Genomic DNA, 20,961 nt, shown 5'->3' with positions numbered 1-20,961 from the left:
ATAAATATTTACAATTCTATTTCATCAGTGATAGAAATTCTGAATTGAATTCACGTTGCGAAATTTCTCCCAACGTTGAAAGGACAATCGTTTCCGAATTGCAACATCTTTTCCACGAAAAGAATAATTTAGTGCGTCTGTTCAAAACAGCCATCGATTTGATGCCTACTGATACGCATAAAATTGTTATTTCCGCTGACAAAACGCCTCCTGGCCAACATGTGCGTAGATACAATGCTCCAACTATCGACGAAGTGGCAATCGTTATGGTCGGTGATCAGTTTTTACCTCGAGATATTATTCTTCATAAGCGAAACGCTCAGTTGTTAAGAATTGCTTAAACTCATCGATGCTACGATGCCCTACAATATCCTAGCATTTCTTGGGATGGAGCCGACGGCTATCACTTAAATATGAAATTGATAAATCCAGCCACTAACAAAGAAATGAATAAGAAATGCAGTGCAATGCATTATTATTCCTATAGACTAATGATTCGGCAGGATGAAGAAAATTATATTTTAAAATGCCGTCAATTGTTTCACCAATTCGTCGTTGATATGTATGCTAAAATTGAATCAGAACGTTTGCTATATATCCACCTGAGTCAGACCAAGCTCCGCTCTGAACAATACATTCTTTTGCGAGATGCAGTTATAAATGACGGTAATACCACAAACGTTGGAAGATTAACAATTTTACCTTCGTCATATGCTGGCAGTCCCCGTCATATGCATGAATATGCTGAAGATGCTATTGCGTATGTTCGTCTCTATGGTCGTCCAGATTTATTTATTACATTTACATGTAATCAATCTTGGGACGAGATACTGCAGCGTTTACTTCAAGGACAATCGGCGGTTCATAGACATGACATTACGGCCCTTGTCTTCCGGCAAAGTTGAAATCACTGATAAACTACATAGTAAAACTTGAAGTGTTTGGGTCAGTGCGATGCTGGATGTACTCAGTGGAATGGCAAAAACGAGGTTTGCCACACGCACATATACTAATCTGGCTACATAAAAAAATTACTTCGAACGAAATTGATGATGTGATTTCCGCTGAAATACCTGATGAAAATGTCGATAAGGGGTTACATGATATTATTGTAAAAAATATGATACATGGACCTTGCGGTGCACTGAACGAAAATTCACCATGCATGGCCAAAGGAAGGTGCAAAAAGCAATATCCTCGACTTTTAGTATCCAACACAATTACTGACAATGATGGTTACCCACAATATAGAAGAAGATCTACTGAAGATGGCGGTAAAACAGCAATGATAAAGAAGCGTAACGGTACCACCATCGAAGTAGATAAACAGTGGGTTGTTCCATATTCCCCATTATTATCAAAAACATTTAATGTACACATAAACGTTGAATACTGTAACTCCGTAAAGGCAATCAAATACATATGTAAATACGTCAACAAAGGCAGTTTTTGGCCTGCAGCCCGATATCAAAGATATCGACATCGTACAATATCAGGCTGGAAGATACATAAGCAGTAATGAAGCTGTTAGGCGAATTCTTTCATTTCCGATACATGAACGTAGTCCAGCTGTTGTTCACTTAGCGGTGCATTTACAGAATGGTCAACGTGTTTATTTCTCGGAAACCAACGTGCAACAAAGAGCCCTGAATCCACCGGATACAAAGTTAACCGCTTTCTTTTCGCTTTGCAAAAGTGATTCTTTTGCAAAAAAACTGCTGTATACTGAAGTGCCTTCGTATTACACGTGGAATACTAAAAATAAAGTATTTGAACGTCGAAAACAGGGTAAGTCAGTCGACGGCCAACCTACCATCTTTAAAGATACCACGATAGGAAGACTTTACACCGTTCACCCCAATCAACATGAATGCTTCTTTCTACGCCTGCTTTTGCTGAATGTACCCGGTCCGACATCCTTTGAGTATTTGAGAACTGTAAACGGTACAATACATGACATTTACCGTAGTGCATGCCAAGCTCTGAATTTATTGGAGAATGACCAACACTGGGATAACTGCATCAATGACGCGTGCGAAACGTCAACCCCAAGTCAAATTCGTGCATTGTTTGGCATCATTTTAACAACTTGCTCTCCATCAGCTCCTACAGAGTTATGAGAAAAATATAAGTTAAAAATGTCCGAAGATATACTCCATCGAAAACAGTTAGAGACGTCAGATATGACTTTTGATTTTACATCAGAAATTTATAACTACACTTTAGTTATTATAGAAGATTTGTGCGTACGTATGGCAAACAAACCTCTTTAGGAATTGGGAATGCCTTCACCTAACCGTATCGCTGCTGTTTCGACATGTGTAGAATTGGATCGCGAACAAAGTTACAGTACGAGTGATCTATTGTTGTATATACAAAATAACATTTCCAAGTTAACGTCGGAACAAAAAGACATTTATGATACGATAATGCATTGTGTCGATAACAACGTTGGAGAAATTTTCTATTTGGATGTGCCAGGAGGTACTGGTAAAACGTTTGTGATAAAACTGATTCTGGCATCACTTCGATCAAAAAATGATATAGTGTTGGCAATTGCGTTGTCCGGAATAGCCGCAACATTGCTGCCTGGTGGAAGAACTGCTCATTCCGCTTTGAAATTGCCTCTGAATTTGCATTCTATTGAAACTCCCACGTGCAATATTTCCAAATCATCTGGGATGGGTAAAGTATTGCAGCAATGCAAGCTTATTATTTGGGATGAGTGCACAATGGCACACAAAAAATCGCTCGAGGCTCTGGATCAATGCTTGAAAGATTTACGAGGGAAGTCGAAACCCTTTGGCAGCACATTAATATTGCTTGCGGGAGATTTCAGGCAAACATTACCTATAAAACCTAGATCAACTCCTGCAGACGAAATGAATGCTTGCCTGAAAAATTCTAATTTATGGGCACGCGTAAAAACATTAAAATTAACTACAAATATGCGTGTCTGATCGCAAAACGATGACACTGGTCAAACATTTTCAGATCAATTGCTGGCAATTGGAAACGGAAAGCTCCCAGTAGATTCAATTTCAGGACGTATACAACTACCTGCTGATTTCTGTAATTTAGTGACGTCCAAAAATGAATTGATTGAAAAAGTATTTCCGAATATTTTAAACAATTATAAAAATAATAAATGGCTAACTGAAAGAGCGATTCTCGCACCCAATAATATAGACGTCCACAAAATCAACAATATTGTTTTGACCAAGATTCGAGACCAGGCAGTCCTTTACAAGTCAGTCGACACAATTTTGGAACCAAATGAAGCGGTTAATTATCCATCTGAATTTTTAAATTCCGTGGATCTTTCAGGGTTTCCACCACACGTGCTACAACTAAAAATAGGCGTACCAATAATACTTTTAAGAAATATAAACCCACCAAAGCTTTGCAATGGCACGCGAATTGCCGTAAAAAAAAACAATGGAAAACCTAATAGAGGCCACGGTCTTGACAGGGCCTTTTGAGGGTAAGGCTGTTCTTATTCGTCGCATTCCCATGATTCCAACGGATCTGCCTTTTCAATTTAAAAGATTGCAATTCCCAATTCGATTAGCATTTGCCATCACCATTAACAAAGCTCAAGGTCAATCATTAGAAAAATGTGGTATAGATCATAATACTGATTGTTTTTCCCATGGACAATTGTACGTTGCATGTTCGAGGGTCGGTAAACCTGACAATCTATTTATATGCAGCGACAATTGGACAGCGAAGAACGTTGTATATTCGCAAGTTTTACGCAGTTAATTTGTATTGTATCTATCTATATATATATATATATATATATATATATCTATATATATAAAAATAAGTTGTGGATGGATGTGTGGATGGATGTGTCAGGTGACGTCACCTGAAAAAACTGGATCAGGTGACGTCAAAACTGAAAAAACTAAAAAAGGCAAAAACTACAAAAAAAACTAAAAACTAATAAAAAAAATAAAAAAGCTAAAAAACTAAAAAAACTAAAAAAAGGCAAAAACTACAAAAAAAACTAAAAAAAAACTGAAAAAACTAAAAAAAGGCAAAAACTACAAAAAAAAACTAAAAACTAATAAAAAAAGTAAAAAAGCTAAAAAACTAAAAAAACTAAAAAAACTAAAAAAAGGTAAAAAACTAAAAAAAATAAAAAATAAAAAAAAACTAAAAAAAAGGAAAAAACTGAAAAATAAGCTAAAATAAAGGTAAAAACCAATAAAAAACTAAAAAAAAAAGGAAAAAACTAATAAATGACGACACTCAAAGAGAAAAAAAGGCAAAAACTAATAAATGACGACACTCAAAGAGAAAAAAAGGCAAAAACTACAAAAAAAACTAAAAACTAATAAAAAAAATAAAAAAGCTAAAAAACTAAAAAAAACTAAAAAAAGGCAAAAACTACAAAAAAAACTAAAAACTAATAAAAAAGCTAAAAAACTAAAAAAACTAAAAAAAAGGCAAAAACTACAAAAAAACTAAAAACTAATAAAAAAAATAAAAAAGCTAAAAAACTAAAAAAACTAAAAAAACTAAAAAAAGGTAAAAAACTAAAAAAACTAAAAACTAAAAAAAACTAAAAAAGGTAAAAACTAAAAGAACTAAAAAAGAAAAAAATAAATGACGACACTCAAAGAGAAAGCGACCAGGACAAAAGGAATGTTCGATTAGCAATCAACAAAGCACCGGGACACAGGGAGTATAAAAAAAAGAAAAAAAAAGGAAAAAAATAAAGGAGAAAAACAAAACTAAAAAACGAATGTATATACAGACCGGTACACCGGGATACAAATGACGACCGGGACACAGGGAATATAAATGACGACCGGGACACAGGGACACAACTACAACGGGGACACCGGGGGAAACAGGGGGATATAAATGACGACCGGGACAAAAAAACTAAAAAGAAAAAAAAACTAAAAACTAATAAAAAAACTAAAAAATCTAAAAATCTAAATAAGCTAAAAAAGAAAAAAAAAGGAAAAAAATAAAGGAGAAAAACAAAACTAAAAAACGAATGTATATACAGACCGGGACACCGGGATACAAATGACGACCGGGACCCGGGACACAGGGAATATAAATGACGACCGGGACACAGGGACACAACTACAACGGGGACACCGGGGGAAACAGGGGGATGTAAATGACGACCGGGACACCGGGACAGGGAATGGTCGATTAGCAATCACCATCAACAAAGCTCAAGGGCAATCATTAGAATCATGAGGTATAGATCTGAATACAGATTGTTTTCCCATGGACCATTATATGTTGCATGTTCAAGAGTCGGTAAACCTGACAATCTATTTATATGCAAAGACAATGGGACAGCAAAGAATGTTGTATATTCGCAAGTTTTACGTAGTTAAAACCATATATATATATCTATCTATATTCACAGGTGGGACATAGGGACACAACTACAATGGCGCGTAACTATTATGGCGCGTAACGACTTACGCGCGCGGGGGGGCTTGGGGGGGGCGCGAAGCGCCCCCACCAACTAGGTGTTGGGGTGGCGCGAAGCGCCACCCCAACAGCTAGTATATATATATATATATATATATATATATATATATATATATATATATATATATATATAACGAGTTGTGTGTATGCATGTTTGTTTGTTTGTAAAAAGAGCGTTTGCATATGACGTCATTATTAGTACATACGGCTTTGTATATGCACAGACAATGGGAAAGCCAAGAATGTTGTATATTCGCAATTTTTACGTAGTTTGAAACACATATATAAATCTATCTATATTCACAGATGGGACACAGGGACACAACTACAATGGCGCGTAACTAATATGGCGCGTAACGACCTACGCGCGCGGGGGGGCTTGAGGGGGTGCGAAGCGCCCCACCAACTAGGTGTTGGGGTGGCACGAAGCGCCACCCCAACAGCCAGTATATATATATATTCAATTCAATTCAATTCAATTTATTTATAACCCATCTACAAAAAGAGGGCGGAACGCCCTTAAGATGGAGTAATAAGAGAAAAAAAAAGGTACAAATAAATACAAATCAACACAAGCAAACAATTAAATAAGTAATGCTGACCATGGGTGAGACACTATCGACATAGAAGAACGAAAATCATGAAGCCTTTTATCAATAATAGATGTAGGAGAAACTAGGCGGAATTTGTTCACTAAGTAACTATTTCTAGTCCACGGACGGTAACTGAGAAGGAATTTAGCATAACGAAAATATACTCTACGAACAGATAGTTTCTGAGGTTCACTAAAAAACTGCCAAACCGGACAAAGAGAAAGGAGATGAGGTACAACTAGGCTATTATAAATTTTCGCAAGATTTAATTTATCAATATGTTTAATATTAGATGCAATTGAAGCATAAGCAATTCTCAGTTTTTTCTTCAAAAGTTCAAGGGATAAATTCACAGTTTCTTCATATTTTTTCCAATAGGCATTCCAAGGTAAACTAATTTTTGAGAAAGGGGGACATGAACATTAGCTAAAGATAAAAAATAGGGCCATTTGTCTCTTTAAAATTGAAAGCTACAACAGCAGTTTTATCAACATTGAAAGAAAGCCCAATATTTTTACATTCATTATAAGGCTGATTAAACGCGTTTTCACATCCACTAAAAGTACAGCTTAGATTCAAGACGTCATCTGCAAAAGTTATTAAAGACAAGTTAAATCCACGGTGAATACAACTAAAATTAACAGAATTTCGGGCATTTAAAAGAGAGTTATTAAATAAAGAAGGTGAGGTAAGGCCACCTTGACGGACTCCTTTCAAAATATCAAAAAGGGAAGATCCCCCCTTTAACTTCGCCTTAAGGTGATGGTACATATACAGAAGGCACTTCACTGTACAAAAATTTACCCCTCTTTTATACGCTTCAAATAAAACTTGGGAAAATATGCAAGAGTCGAAAGCACGAGCAACATCTAAAGCACAAAGGATAATATGGGATCTACTTCTTTCTGCATCTGCAAGAACATTCATTAAAGCAAAATGGGCATGCTCCTGGCTAATACCTTTTTGGTAACCAAACTGGTGGGGTGGGACGTAGCATTTAGAAACAATTTCATCCAAAATAACTGACTCAAGCAATTTAAAAATAGTACAAGAAACTGTTATAGGTCGGAACGAATCACACGAAGTAAAATCCTTTTTGCCTTTTTTCGGGATAGGGGTTATTTGACCAACTGTAAATTGATAAGGAACAACTCCGTTTTCAATAGACATTTGAAAAAGTAGAGATAAATGATTAAAAAGAAGAGCAATTGCATAATCAAAATGTCTGGCAGTAATTCCATCAACTCCCGTGGAATTTCTTTTCTTTAGTTTTTGACAATAAAACGATACATCACTTGGCTTAATTATAAATGTCGAAGGTTCGTGTTGTTTCAGACAAGCACTTAATTCATTTTCAAATTTTGACTCAAGAGCAGGATCGGGAGAAGAAAACTCATGCTTAAAACAATTTATCCACTCAGGCTCAGGAATATTATTTGCACTAATGTGTTCACAAGGGCGTTCAAATTTTTTCCAGAGCTTCGGAGGGTTCTCTGCAATTTTATGAGCGTTTTTCTCAATAAGATCAACCTTATGTTTTCTTAACACTTTAGCAAAAAAACGTTTAGAACGTAGCCGCAGACCATTTATAGTCCCAGACTTAGGCCTGCCGCAGTCCCTCCAAATATTCAGCCAAATTTTAGAAGACTCGCACGCAGAAGTAAGGGAAGGGTTTTTTGACCAACCCTGAACTTGAGTGCCTTTCCTAATACGCTTGCACGTGACAGCTGAAGCTTCAGCACACTTTAATGCATGGTTAATTTCAGCTAGATAGGTGGAAAGTCTGATGGCTATTTCTCTTTCACTAAGGCCAGAGCGCGTGCACAACAAATGAAAGGGCACCTCTATTTTATTTAATATTCTGTCACATTCAAAACGAAACATCTCGCGGTTAACTTTTTTCCAGTCTTTTATATAAAACACTTTTTATCTGGCTGTTTAGGGGCATGAAATGAAGCATTTATTTTTAAATTTATTGGAAGGTGATCCGAATAAAACCCATCACAAATTACCTCGACAGTTTCACAGGGGAAAGATGCAATAAAATGATCAAGGTTAGAAGTCGCTGACAGGACACCAATAAACGTGAAAGTTTCTGTTTTGTCAGCAACTGAGTTGGAAGGGGGGGAGGGAATTCAGAAGGAGTTGGGTTCCTGGCAATGAACTGTCTGTTAAGTCACAATTAAAGTCTCCTGCAATCAAAACTCGAGCATTTGGACGCTTTGAAACTCCCTTCATAAAACTCGCTAGCTTTTTGCAAGTATTTATGAATTTATTCTCTGATTGCGAAGAGCAGTAATTAGTTGGCAGGTAAACGTTTATACAGATTAGGTCCGAAAATTCGGCAGCAATGAAATGGTCATTCGACTCAAGGAGATTGACGGGAAATTGTGAAATAATAGCTAATCCGCCTAGAGGTCAGCCACGGCTCTTATTCATTTTCGCTGGGTGAAATAAGAGATAAGAATTCTGTGAAATACTGAGTAAATTTTTTCTTTCATGAGACAAAAAATGTTGTTGCAGAAAAATTATTTCATTTGTACTTAAAAGTTCAGAGAGGACTAGGCCTTTGTCAACCACTTTGCCATTGATATTCCATGATAAGAGACTTAAGGCTCGAGCCATTATGCTGACTTAACTTTACTTAAAAGTCCTTGGGCGACTGGACATTTGAAGCTGTAACAGAGATGATCCTGTGATTTGCACAATGCACACTTCTTGGGCCTTCGACAAGGAGATGTTTTGGAGCTTGAATGACCATGGCCATCGCAGACTGCGCAAATAGCTTCATTTTTGCAGCTACTGGATATATGTCCGTAAGCTTAACACTTGAAACATCTTACCGGGAGGGAGAGATACTCAGCCACTTTGATCCTCTCATAATCTATGACTGGGGGATTTTTTATGGCATTCATAAGATCAACTTTGGTTTCAAATTTCAATCGAAACGAGCGGGTGTTGCCAATCTGTCTTGAACTGACACATTTAGGAATCAGTGCGCAAAGTTCATCGTCATTTATATTGCTGGGGACAAATCGAGCAATACCGAGGTGAAAGGGGCTCCTGATTGTTGCAGAAAGAGATTTATCACCGTTCTGAAAGACCCCTACAAGAGTTTCTGCATCAGCCTTGCTAGCTGTAACAACTCACCAATTATCTTTTCTGGGCTGAACTTCGACAATTTTAGAGAGCTCTGCCACACATTTTTTGCAAAAAGTCTTTCCTCAAATCGGACTTCGTGAGGTCAGGGGGCAAATTCTTGAGTACCACTGCATATGAGGGCTTTGTTTCAGTAACTGTAGGAACCATCGAGGGGGCGGGAGGGTCCTTATTCAAGAAATTGTCTAGCTTTTTACAAACTTCTGTAACATTTCTGGTGATTACCGCAGCTATCTCACCAGGACAGATAGGGACTTCGTCAGGTTCAACTATCACAAAGACTGGCAGCTCAACGTTACGTTGCTCACAAAGTTCAAGTACCTTTAACATTTCGTTAATAATGTCTTCGGCACTTTTTTTAATTTACACTCTATTGGTGTAGTGAGCAGAAGACCACAGTATCTCCTTAGCCTTGATTATATCGTCCCTTGTAAAAAACTCGCATGCTTTACAACTTATCTCGTCACTCTTATTTCCAGCTTTTCGAGCACGATTTAAAAAGTTCAAATTCGCATTCCAAACTAATTTCTCCGACATGGCTATTGCAGATAATATGTCATTGAAATATATTCAAGTTCTTAAATCCTTGTACGAAAATCTCTTTGCTTAATAAATAACTAATTCCCAAGGGAATTTGTACTCAAATACCAAAACTATTAATTAGCCAACAAATGAAAATAATCCGATTATAAATGATGTTTCAATAAATGTCTATAGGGAAATCAGACCAGCTTGAGCTCACTGTATTAATAGGTTATATCCAAAATAAGGTGTTTACCAAGCGAACTTTCAAATAAAACTGAGAGTTATATATATATATATATATATTCTATATATATATATATATATATATATATATATATATATATATATATATATATATATATATATATATATATATATATACTATATATATATACTATATATATATATAGAACTGAGATATATATATATATATATATATATATATATATATATATATATATATATATATATATAAATATATATATATATATATATATATATATATATATATATATATATTATATATATATATATATATATATATATATATATATATATATATATATATATATATATATATATATATATATATATATATATATATATATATATATATATATATATATATATATATATATATATATATATATATATATATATATATATATATATATATATATATATATATATATATATATATATATATATATATATATATATATATATATATATATATATATATATATATATATATATATATATATATATATATATATATACTAGCTGTTGGGGTGGCGCTTCGTGCCACTAGTACATTGGTGGGGGGAACTTTGCTAGTATATTTGTGGGGGGAACTTTGCTAGTATATTGTTGGGGGGAGCTAGTATATTGGTGGGGGGAACTTTGCGCCCCCCAAGCCCCCCGCACGCGTAAGTCGTTACGCGCCATATTAGTTACGTGCAATTGTAGTTGTGTCCCTGTGTCCCACCTGTGAATATTGATAGATATAGATTTATTTTTAACTCCGTAAAACTTGCGAATATACAACATTCTTGGCTGTCCCAATGCCTGTGCGTATAAATAGTGAGATAGCCATTTTGTTCGAAATAGTAAAAAAAAATAGAAAAAATAACAACACCTCCAATTGTGATACAAGTCCCTTGAGCCCTGGGGCAAGGACTGTCAGGTATACCCTGGGGGCATGTAATGCTTTTATAGAATGTGTGGCTATATAAACTTCAGAGGGGGGTTGTTTGATTTAAAATTGGAAGTTATAGTGCCCTTTTGAAGAGCCAAAAGTAATTTGAGAGCAACCAGCCCTCCCCCCTACGTCCATCATATCCTAAAGCAAACCTCCAAACTAAGTTTCAAAATATCAATTTTTTCAGCTTTGCTGAAATGTCTAGTTGTAACAGATGTCACATCAATAGTATTTTACTAAACTTTTAGCCATTGCTGTGACATTGCTGTGACATATGTCCCTTTGATGACCTCTATATTCACATACATGTACTTCGTAAAATTTTCATCTTAATACTCTTAGCCTTACAAGTAATCTCAACGGAAGAATTAGTTGGAACAATAGTAATAGTAGCAATAGAACTAGTAAATCTTTCAGGAGTAGTAGCAGTGTGCACGTATTGCCTGTTAGTCAGTTGCTCTTCGCCCTTACGAAATCTCATTGCCTTTTTGTCAATTGTCCTTCCCCCTTAAGAATTTTCTGAGAATTCCAACTTACTGCATAGATCAATTCTTAAGATCCGCTCTTTTGACAATCTATATCCACATAGTGCCTTTTGAGAGCTCGAAATTGCCATCAATATTCACTCGAAGTTTACCTTCATAGACTTAGCCTTAATAGTATTAGCATCACATTAGTTGCGGTGGTAAAGGGAGAAGTAGTTGCTTTCGTATTAGTAGTAGTGGTAACAGTAGTAGCAGCAGCATTACTAGCGGTAGCAGGATGTATATCTTGCCTTTTGGTCAGTTGAGCATCTCTTTCATGATGCCCTGGAAGTTTGACCTTGATAACAGGTAAGCCGCTCCCAAAACATGGTTGATGCGTGCTTTTGAAACCCCTTTTACATCATTCCATCTTAGTTGCAGCAATTGAAACTGTAGTTTAGTAGCAGTAGTAGGGTTAGTAAAAGTAGTATTGGTTGTAGTGTTAGTAGTGACATGTATATATTACCTTTTTGTCAATTGATCTTCCCCTTTAAGTATTCTCTGAAAGCTCCAGCTTAATACCCAATTCCATGCTTGACATACTGCCTTTTGACAATCTGCATGCAGGAAGTGTGTTTTAATTTAGTTCAAATTCCCCCTCAATATTCTATTAAATTTTCACCTTCATACTACTACTACTACTAGTTATAACTCACTGTAGCACCAAGCCACCTAAGGCCAACACAGCTACGCACGCTCCTCCTCCAACCTAATCTATTCAAGGCTTCCCTCTTCACACCCTCAAAGGAAGTTTCCATTTCCTTTAAATCTTTATTTATGATATCCTCCCAGCCCAGACAAGGACGACCTGCTTTCTGTATAGCCCCAGACGGTTGGCCAAAAAGGACAATCTTCGGTAATCTGTCATCCATCATCCGCAGAATGTGGCCTAGCCATATCAACCTTTCTTTCATTATAGCCCTAGAAAGTGGGATTGAACCACATTTTTCGTACAGCCTACTGTTTGAAATGTGGTCAGTCAGCCGGGTACCCAGAACAATCCGTAGGCAATTTTTCTAGATAAAAACTAGTAAATGTTCATCTGTTTTTCGGAGCGCCCATGCTTCAGAGCCATATTTGACCAATGTCATCACTGTAACTTCTAATATTCTAATTTTGTTTTGCAGACTTATCTTTATATTCTTCCAAACTTTTTAACTGTGAAAATACACCCTGAGCCTTAGCTATTCTACTTCTAACATCTTCACTGCTTCCACCGTCCTTACTAATAATACTGCCAAGGTAAGTGAAGCTGCCAACCTGATCAATCTTTCAGTTACCCAACGTCACCTTGAGCGTTTTTTCTCCCCATTTTCACCTTCATAATTGTAGCATTATTTGTACTAGTATCAAAGTAGTAGTGGTAGTAGTAGGAACAGTAGTAGCAGTAATAATGTATTATTATTAGTAGTAGTATAGTAGTAGCAGGTGCATTTTGCCTTTTGTTCAATTGAACATTCAACTCATGATACCCCCAAAGTTTCCTCTTGATACGATAAGCAGTTCCGATAATGTTACTGATACTCCTGTATCAGCAATCGGTATGCACATATTATTTTTTTTAGTTAGTTAAACTTTCCCTTCAACGGTTCTTCTGATGTATATTTCATTATCTACAACCTCAGTAGTACTTGCTATAGAAGTAGTAGTTTTAGTTATAGCAGTGGTAGTAGTAGATGCGGTATCAGAAGAAGCAGAGGTAGCTCTAGTAGTGGTAGCCTGCAAATATTGCCCTTTCGGTCAACTGATAATCTCTCTTATCATTTCCTGAAAATCCAAAGGTAATAAATACTCAGTCATTCCTGGGTTACCCCCTTTTGACAACCCATATACACATAACACTTTTTGATATAATTCAACGCTCCCCTTTACATACTCTGAAAGACATAGCTTAATGCCTACCTTTTTTCAATAACATATACTATATGTAAACAATGAACCAGTTGCCTGACCTACAGCCCTTGCCCTGAGGTCTCCAGGGGGGGGAGGGTGACATCCCCAAACGTATAATTAGAGAACATTTCAGCAAAGATGAAAAAATTAATATTTCGAAACTTAGTTTGGAGGCTTGCTTTAGGATATGATGGACGAAGGGGGGAGGGCTTCGTGCTCTCAAATTACTTTTGGCTCTTCAAAAGGGCACTGTAACTTCCAATTTTAAATCAAACAACCCCCCTCTGAAGTTTATATAACCACACATTCTATAAAAGCCTTACATGCCCCCAGGGTATACCTGACAGTCCTTGCCCCAGGGCTCAAGGGACTTGTATCACAATTGGAGGTGTTGTTATTTTTTCTATTTTTTTTTCTACTATTTCGAACAAAATGGCTATCTCACGATTTCAATCAGATGCATTTGGTGAAAGGAGGTGTAGTTGGGAGGGCTAGTTGCCCTCCATCCCTATTGACTCTTAAAAGGGAACTAGAACTTCCGATTTTCAACCAAATGAGCTACCTCTAAAGTCTATACAAATATCCCTTTCCTAAGAACTTTAAATACCCCCGGGGCATAGCTTACAACCTTTGCCCCCAGGCTTTGATTGTCGTATCAACCCCAAAGCCTTGTTATGCGATCTTTGGACAAAATTTTGAATAAAATACTGTCTCCAATTTCTATTAAGTAAATACGACGTTGGAGGGACGGTAGCTGCCCTCTGATGACTTTGACTCTTACAAAGGGCACTAGAACTTCTGATTTATAATCCAATGAGGCCTTTCCGAAGTTTATACGACTATTTTTTCTATATAAAACTATATATGCCCCAAGGGCATAACTTACAACACTTGCACTGAGGGCTAGGGGGGGGGTCATCCTTAAACATATAATTTCCATATCTTTCAACTACGCTGAACAAAATGGCTATCGGAAAAATTTGGATATATATATATATATATATATATATATATATATATATATATATATGTGTATATATATATATATATATATATATATATATATATATATATATATATATATATATATATATCTATATATATAAAAATAAGTTGTCTGTCTGTGGATCAGGTGACGTCATGTTTCTGTGTCGGCTGACGTCATGTTTTCGACTGACGAAATTACGAAATTACATTGGGACACAAATGACGACCAGGACACCGGCACATCTTCTATATCTATATATATAAAAATAAGTTGTCTTTCTGTCTGTGGATCAGGTGACGTCATGTTTCTGTGTCGGCTGACGTCATGTTTTCAACTGACGAAATTACATACCGGGACATTGGGACACAAATGACGACCGGGACACCGGCACATAGGGAATATAAATGACGACACTCAAAGAGAAAGCGACCGGGACAAAAGGAATGTTCGATTAGCAATCACCATCAACAAAGCACCGGACACAAATGACGACCGGGACACAGGGAGTATAAATGACGACCAGGACATAAGTAAAAAAAAACTAAAAAAAACTAAAAAAAGGTAAAAACTACAAAAAAACTAAAAGAAAAAAACTAAAAACTAATAAAAAAACTAAAAAAGCTAAAAAACTAAAAAAAACTAAAAAAGAAAAAAAATAAAAAAGGAAAAAAATGAAAAATAAAGGAGAAATGACGACCGAGACACAGGGAATATAAATGACGACCGGGACACAGGGACACAACTACAACGGGACGCTGGGGGGCACAGGGGGATATAAATGACGACCGGGACACCGGGACACAAGGAATATAAATGACGCCTGGGACACTCAAAGAGAAATCACAGACTGGGACACTGGGACACAAATGACGACCGGGACACAGGGACACAACTACAAAGGGGACGCCGGGGGCACAAGGGGATATATAAATGACGACAGCGACACAGGGAATGGTCAATTAGCAATCACCATCAACAAAGCTCAAGGGCAATCATTACAATCATGATGTATAGATCTGAATACGGAAACCTAACAATCTATTTATATGCACTGACAATGGGACAGCAAAGAATGTTGTATATTCGCAAGTTTTACGTAGTTAAAAACATATATATATATATCTATCTATATTCACAGGTGGGACATAGGGACACAACTACAATGGCGCGTAACTAAAATGGCACGTAACGACTTACGCGCGCGGGGGGGCTTGGAGGGGGGTGCGAAGCGCCCCCACCAACTAGGTGTTGGGGTGGCGCGAAGCGCCACCCCAATAGCTAATATATATATATATATAAATAAGTTGTCTCTGTGTCTGTGTGTCGAGTGACGTCATGTTTGTGTGTCGACTGACGTCATGTTTGTCGACTGACAAAATTACAGACCGGGACATCAGGACACAAATGACGACCGGGACACCGGGACATAGGGAATATAAATGACGACTGGGACACTCAAAGAGAAAGTGACCGGGACACAAGGAATGTTCGATTAGCAATCACCATCAACAAAGCACCAGGAAACAAATGACGACCGAGACACAGGGAAAAAACAACAACGGGGACGACAGGGGGCACAGGGGGATATATAAATGACGACGGGGACACGGGGAATGTTCGATTAGCAATCACCATCAACAAAACTCAAGGGCAATCATTAGTATAATGAGGTATAGAGCTGAATACAGATTTTTTTTTCCCATGGACAATTATATGTTGCATGTTCAAGAGTCGGTAAACCTGACAATCTATTTATACACAGAGACAATGGTACAGCCAAGAATGTTGTATATTCGCAAGTTTTACGTAGTTAAAAATATATCTATATCTATCAATATTCACAGGTGGGACACAGGGACAAAACTACAATTGCACGTAACTAATATGGCGCGTAACGACTTACGCGCGCGGGGGGCTTGGGGGTGTTGGGCAAAGTTCCCCCCACCAATATACTAGCTGTTGGGGTGGCGCTGCGCGCCACCCAAACAGCTAGTATATATATATATATATATATATATATATATAATATATATATATATATATATATATATATATATATATATATATATATATATATATATATATATATATACATATATATATATATATATATATATATATATATATATACATATATATATATATATATATATATATATGTATATATATATATATATATATATATATATATATATATATATATATATATATATATATATATATATATATATGTATATATATATATATATATATATATTATATATATATATATATATATATATATATATATATATATATATATATATATATATATATATATATATACCAACACCTAGTTGGTGGGGGCGCTTCGCGCCCCCACCAACTAGTATATATATATATATATATATATATATATATATATATATATATATATATATATATATATATATATATATATATATATGTATATATATATATATATATATATATATATATATATATATATATATATATATATATATATATATATATATATACCAACACCTAGTTGGTGGGGGCGCTTCGCGCCCCCACCAACTAGTATATATATATATCTATATATATAAAAATAAGTTGTCTGTCTGTGGATGGATGGATGGATGTGTGGATGGATGTGTCAGGTGACCTCACCTGAAAAAACTGGATTAGGTGACGTCAAAACTGAAAAAACTAAAAAAAGGCAAAAACTACAAAAAAAACTAAAAACTAATAAAAAAAATAAAAAAGCTAAAAAACTAAAAAAACTATAAAGGTAAAAACCAATAAAAAACTAAAAAAAAAACTGAAAAAACTAAAAAAAGGCAAAAACTACAAAAAAAAACTAAAAACTAATAAAAAAAGTAAAAAAGCTAAAAAACTAAAAAAACTAAAAAAACTAAAAAAAGGTAAAAAACTAAAAAAAATAAAAAATAAAAAAAAACTAAAAAAAAGGAAAAAACTGAAAAATAAGCTAAAATAAAGGTAAAAACCAATAAAAAACTAAAAAAAAAAAAGGAAAAAACTAATAAATGACGACACTCAAAGAGAAAGCGACCAGGACAAAAAACTAAAAAAAAAGGCAAAAACTACAAAAAAACTAAAAACTAATAAAAAAAATAAAAAAGCTAAAAAACTAAAAAAACTAAAAAAAGGTAAAAAACTAAAAAAACTAAAAACTAAAAAAAAACTAAAAAAGGTAAAAACTAAAAGAACTAAAAAAGAAAAAAATAAATGACGACACTCAAAGAGAAAGCGACCAGGACAAAAGGAATGTTCGATTAGCAATCAACAAAGCACCGGGACACAGGGAGTATAAATGACGACCAGGACACAAGTAAAAAAAAAAATTAACAAAACTAAAAAGAAGGTAAAAACTACAAAAAAACTAAAAAGAAAAAAAAACTAAAAACTAATAAAAAAACTAAAAAATCTAAAAATCTAAATAAACTAAAAAAGAAAAAAAAAAGGAAAAAAATAAAGGAGAAAAACAAAACTAAAAAACGAATGTATATACAGACCGGTACACCGGGATACAAATGACGACCGGGACACAGGGAATATAAATAACGACCGGGACACAGGGACACAACTACAACGGGGACACCGGGGGAAACAGGGGGATATAAATGACGACCGGGACAAAAAAACTAAAAAGAAATAAAAACTAAAAACTAATAAAAAAAACTAAAAAATCTAAAAATCTAAATAAGCTAAAAAAGAAAAAAAAAGGAAAAAAATAAAGGAGAAAAACAAAACTAAAAAACGAATGTATATACAGACCGGGACACCGGGATACAAATGATGACCGGGACCCGGGACACAGGGAATATAAATGACGACCGGGACACAGGGACACAACTACAACGGGGACACCGGGGGAAACAGGGGGATAACCTGACAATCTATTTATATGCAAAGACAATGGGACAGCAAAGAATGTTGTATATTCGCAAGTTTTACGTAGTTAAAACCATATATATATATATATATCTATATTCACAGGTGGGACATAGGGACACAACTACAATGGCGCGTAACTATTATGGCGCGTAACGACTTACGCGCGCGGGGGGCTTGGGGGGGGCGCGAAGCGCCCCCACCAACTAGGTGTTGGGGTGGCGCGAAGCGCCACCCCAACAGCTAGTATATATATATATATTAGTTACGCGCCATTGTAGTTTTGTCCCTGTGTCCCACCTGTGAATAGAGATGTATATATATATATATATATATATATATATATATATATATATATATATATATATATATTAGTTACGCGCCATTGTAGTTTTGTCCCTGTGTCCCACTTGTGAATAGAGATATATATATATATATATATATATATATATATATATATATATATATATATATATATATATATATATATATATATATATATATATATATATATATATATTTGGATATCTAAGATTTATAAATACTCATTTATAAATATGATTATAAACTTATAATTTATTAATTCATAGCTACAAATATTTAAAAATATGTAAACTCGAAAAGTTCACTTCCTACTTTCAAAACCTTAATTTCAAAAATATGACTTTTACTCGCCACCCTTTAAAAATACATGCTTAACACCAAGACAAACGGACATGAATTTTTTTTTCACAGTAAAAAAAAAGTGTATGTGCATTATCAACACGCATTTAATTACAACAGTAAAATTTTCAATTCGACTTCTTCGAAAGGCAATTGGCAAATAAAGCCCATGCGATTTACAACTGGCTATAATTGTTTTATTCAAAAATGACATCTGAAAAACACAAATAAAACTTGAATTAAATGTTAGGGGGCATCCACCCTTATATGCAGGATAACTTTTATTCGTATCAAGTGTTAATTTTGATCTCTGATTTAATTAAATACTTGGTTATATAAAAGAAAAAAGGAAAACTGCCGGTTTCATGTACGTAAACAGAGGAGAGAGAGCTACCATGTTTGAGCCCCCCCCCCCCAACAAAAAACAACATCCGACTTAATATTGGTCGCATGAATGCAACTAAAAACACTATTTGTTCTAAAAAAAGAAAAATTACATTTCGTCGATCTGTAAATTAGTCTTAAAAATGCAAATGAAAAGCTTTTTGAACCTTTGTGTACTTATTAAGTGAGGAGAGGGGAGAGGGAGGATGATATGAAAAATCAAAAATGAATTAAAGATCTATTATTTCCAATTTTTCTTATGAAAAGTTTTTCGGACAAGGTTATTTGCTTATAAAGAGTTACCCTATGAATAATTGCATGGGAGAGGGGAAAAAAATTCAAAGGTCAGTAAAAGCAAAGTTACTGGTAGCATTTATCCCTTTAGAAGTTTTTTGGCTGTACTCTTGATGCTCCCAGAACCACCCCTCTAGGTTTTGGTACGACCAAACAGTTCGTGATAGCAAACTGTAAAGAGCAAACAGGCTCAATAGCATTCGTAACTCTAAAAAACGAAATTTTGATACCAATATACACATCAAAAGAATCGAAATTCTTAAGCTAATTTGAAATATACAAGTTGTATCAAGTTTGATATTACCATTCAAGACTTGGCAAAAATTGGCCTTATTTATCAAAAAGGGAGAAAAACCCCCTAAGTCATATAATCTTAATGAAATTTACACCATCAGATTCAGCGTATCAGAAAACCATACTCTAGAGGTTTCAAGGTTCTATCTGCAAAAGTGTGTAATTTTGTTTTGTTTTTTGCCACAGCTGATGCGTGTTTATTTGTTTTTTGTTTTCCAAAAATGATCGTATCGACACAGTGGTTCTATAATGTCACCAGAGGGCTCATTTTAACGGAATTTAACAGTTCTAGTGCTCTTTTGAGTTACAAAAAAATTGTAGGGGAACTAGGCCCCCTCCAACTCTCATTTTTCTCAAAGTCACCTGACAAAAATTTTAAGATAGCCATTCTGTTCAGTATAGTCAAAAAATATAATAACTATGTCTTTGAGGACGACTTAATCCCCTAAAATCCCAGGGGAAGTGCTGTATTTTATGAAATTTGCCCACTGTTTACACATAATATTGGTTATTGGGAAGTATACTGACGTTTTCAGGGGGATTTTGTTCTGGTTGTGGAGAGGGGGTTGCGTGAGAGGATCTTTCTATGGACGAATTTATTATGAGGGAGGATAATTTCTTTGAAAGGGGTACTGGATTTTCCATCGTTATTTGAAAAAAACGAGAAATTGAGTTAAAAACACGTTTTTACATTAAAGTAAGGAGCAATATAAAAACTTAAAACGAACAGAAATTATTACGTATATGAGGGGGTTCGTTCCCTCCTCAATACCTCGCTCTTTACACTAAAGTGTTTTTAGTAATTTCAAAAGAGCTATTTATTCTAATTAAACGGCCTTTGTGATTCAGGGGTCATTCTTAAGGAATTCGAACAAAATTCAAACTTTAGTGTAAAGAACAAGGTATTGACGAGGGGGCGAACCCCCTTATGTAAGTAATAAAAATAAACGAATATAGAAGTTTGTCATAATGAATTAAACATAATGGACATATGTAAAACATTTTTCAATGTTGACTACCTCACTTCCAAAATAAAACTAGCTTGGGATCGATAAAAGGAATGTTTTCTACGAGGAG

The 20,961-nt window shown here is 35.0% G+C and overlaps 2 protein-coding genes across 5 annotated transcripts in view; one reads left to right on the top strand and one right to left on the bottom strand.

Annotated features, from left to right (window-relative positions):
• LOC136028047 (eukaryotic translation initiation factor 4 gamma 1-like) overlaps positions 1–9,551 on the bottom strand; it is a 34,364-nt gene extending 24,813 nt beyond the window's left edge. Inside the window, exon 1 of the mRNA XM_065706026.1 lies at positions 9,447–9,551. Within this exon, the coding sequence (XP_065562098.1) occupies positions 9,447–9,551 (105 nt within the window). The remainder of the gene's footprint in view (positions 1–9,446) is intronic.
• The window catches only part of LOC136025399 (uncharacterized), a 597,112-nt gene that overhangs the window by 507,335 nt on the left and 68,816 nt on the right, over positions 1–20,961 (top strand). The gene's annotated exons all lie outside the window — the stretch shown is intronic.

Source organism: Artemia franciscana, chromosome 1 (genome assembly GCF_032884065.1).
Source record: "Artemia franciscana chromosome 1, ASM3288406v1, whole genome shotgun sequence".
Taxonomy (NCBI): domain Eukaryota; kingdom Metazoa; phylum Arthropoda; class Branchiopoda; order Anostraca; family Artemiidae; genus Artemia; species Artemia franciscana.
This window is presented reverse-complemented; position numbering and strand designations above follow the sequence as displayed.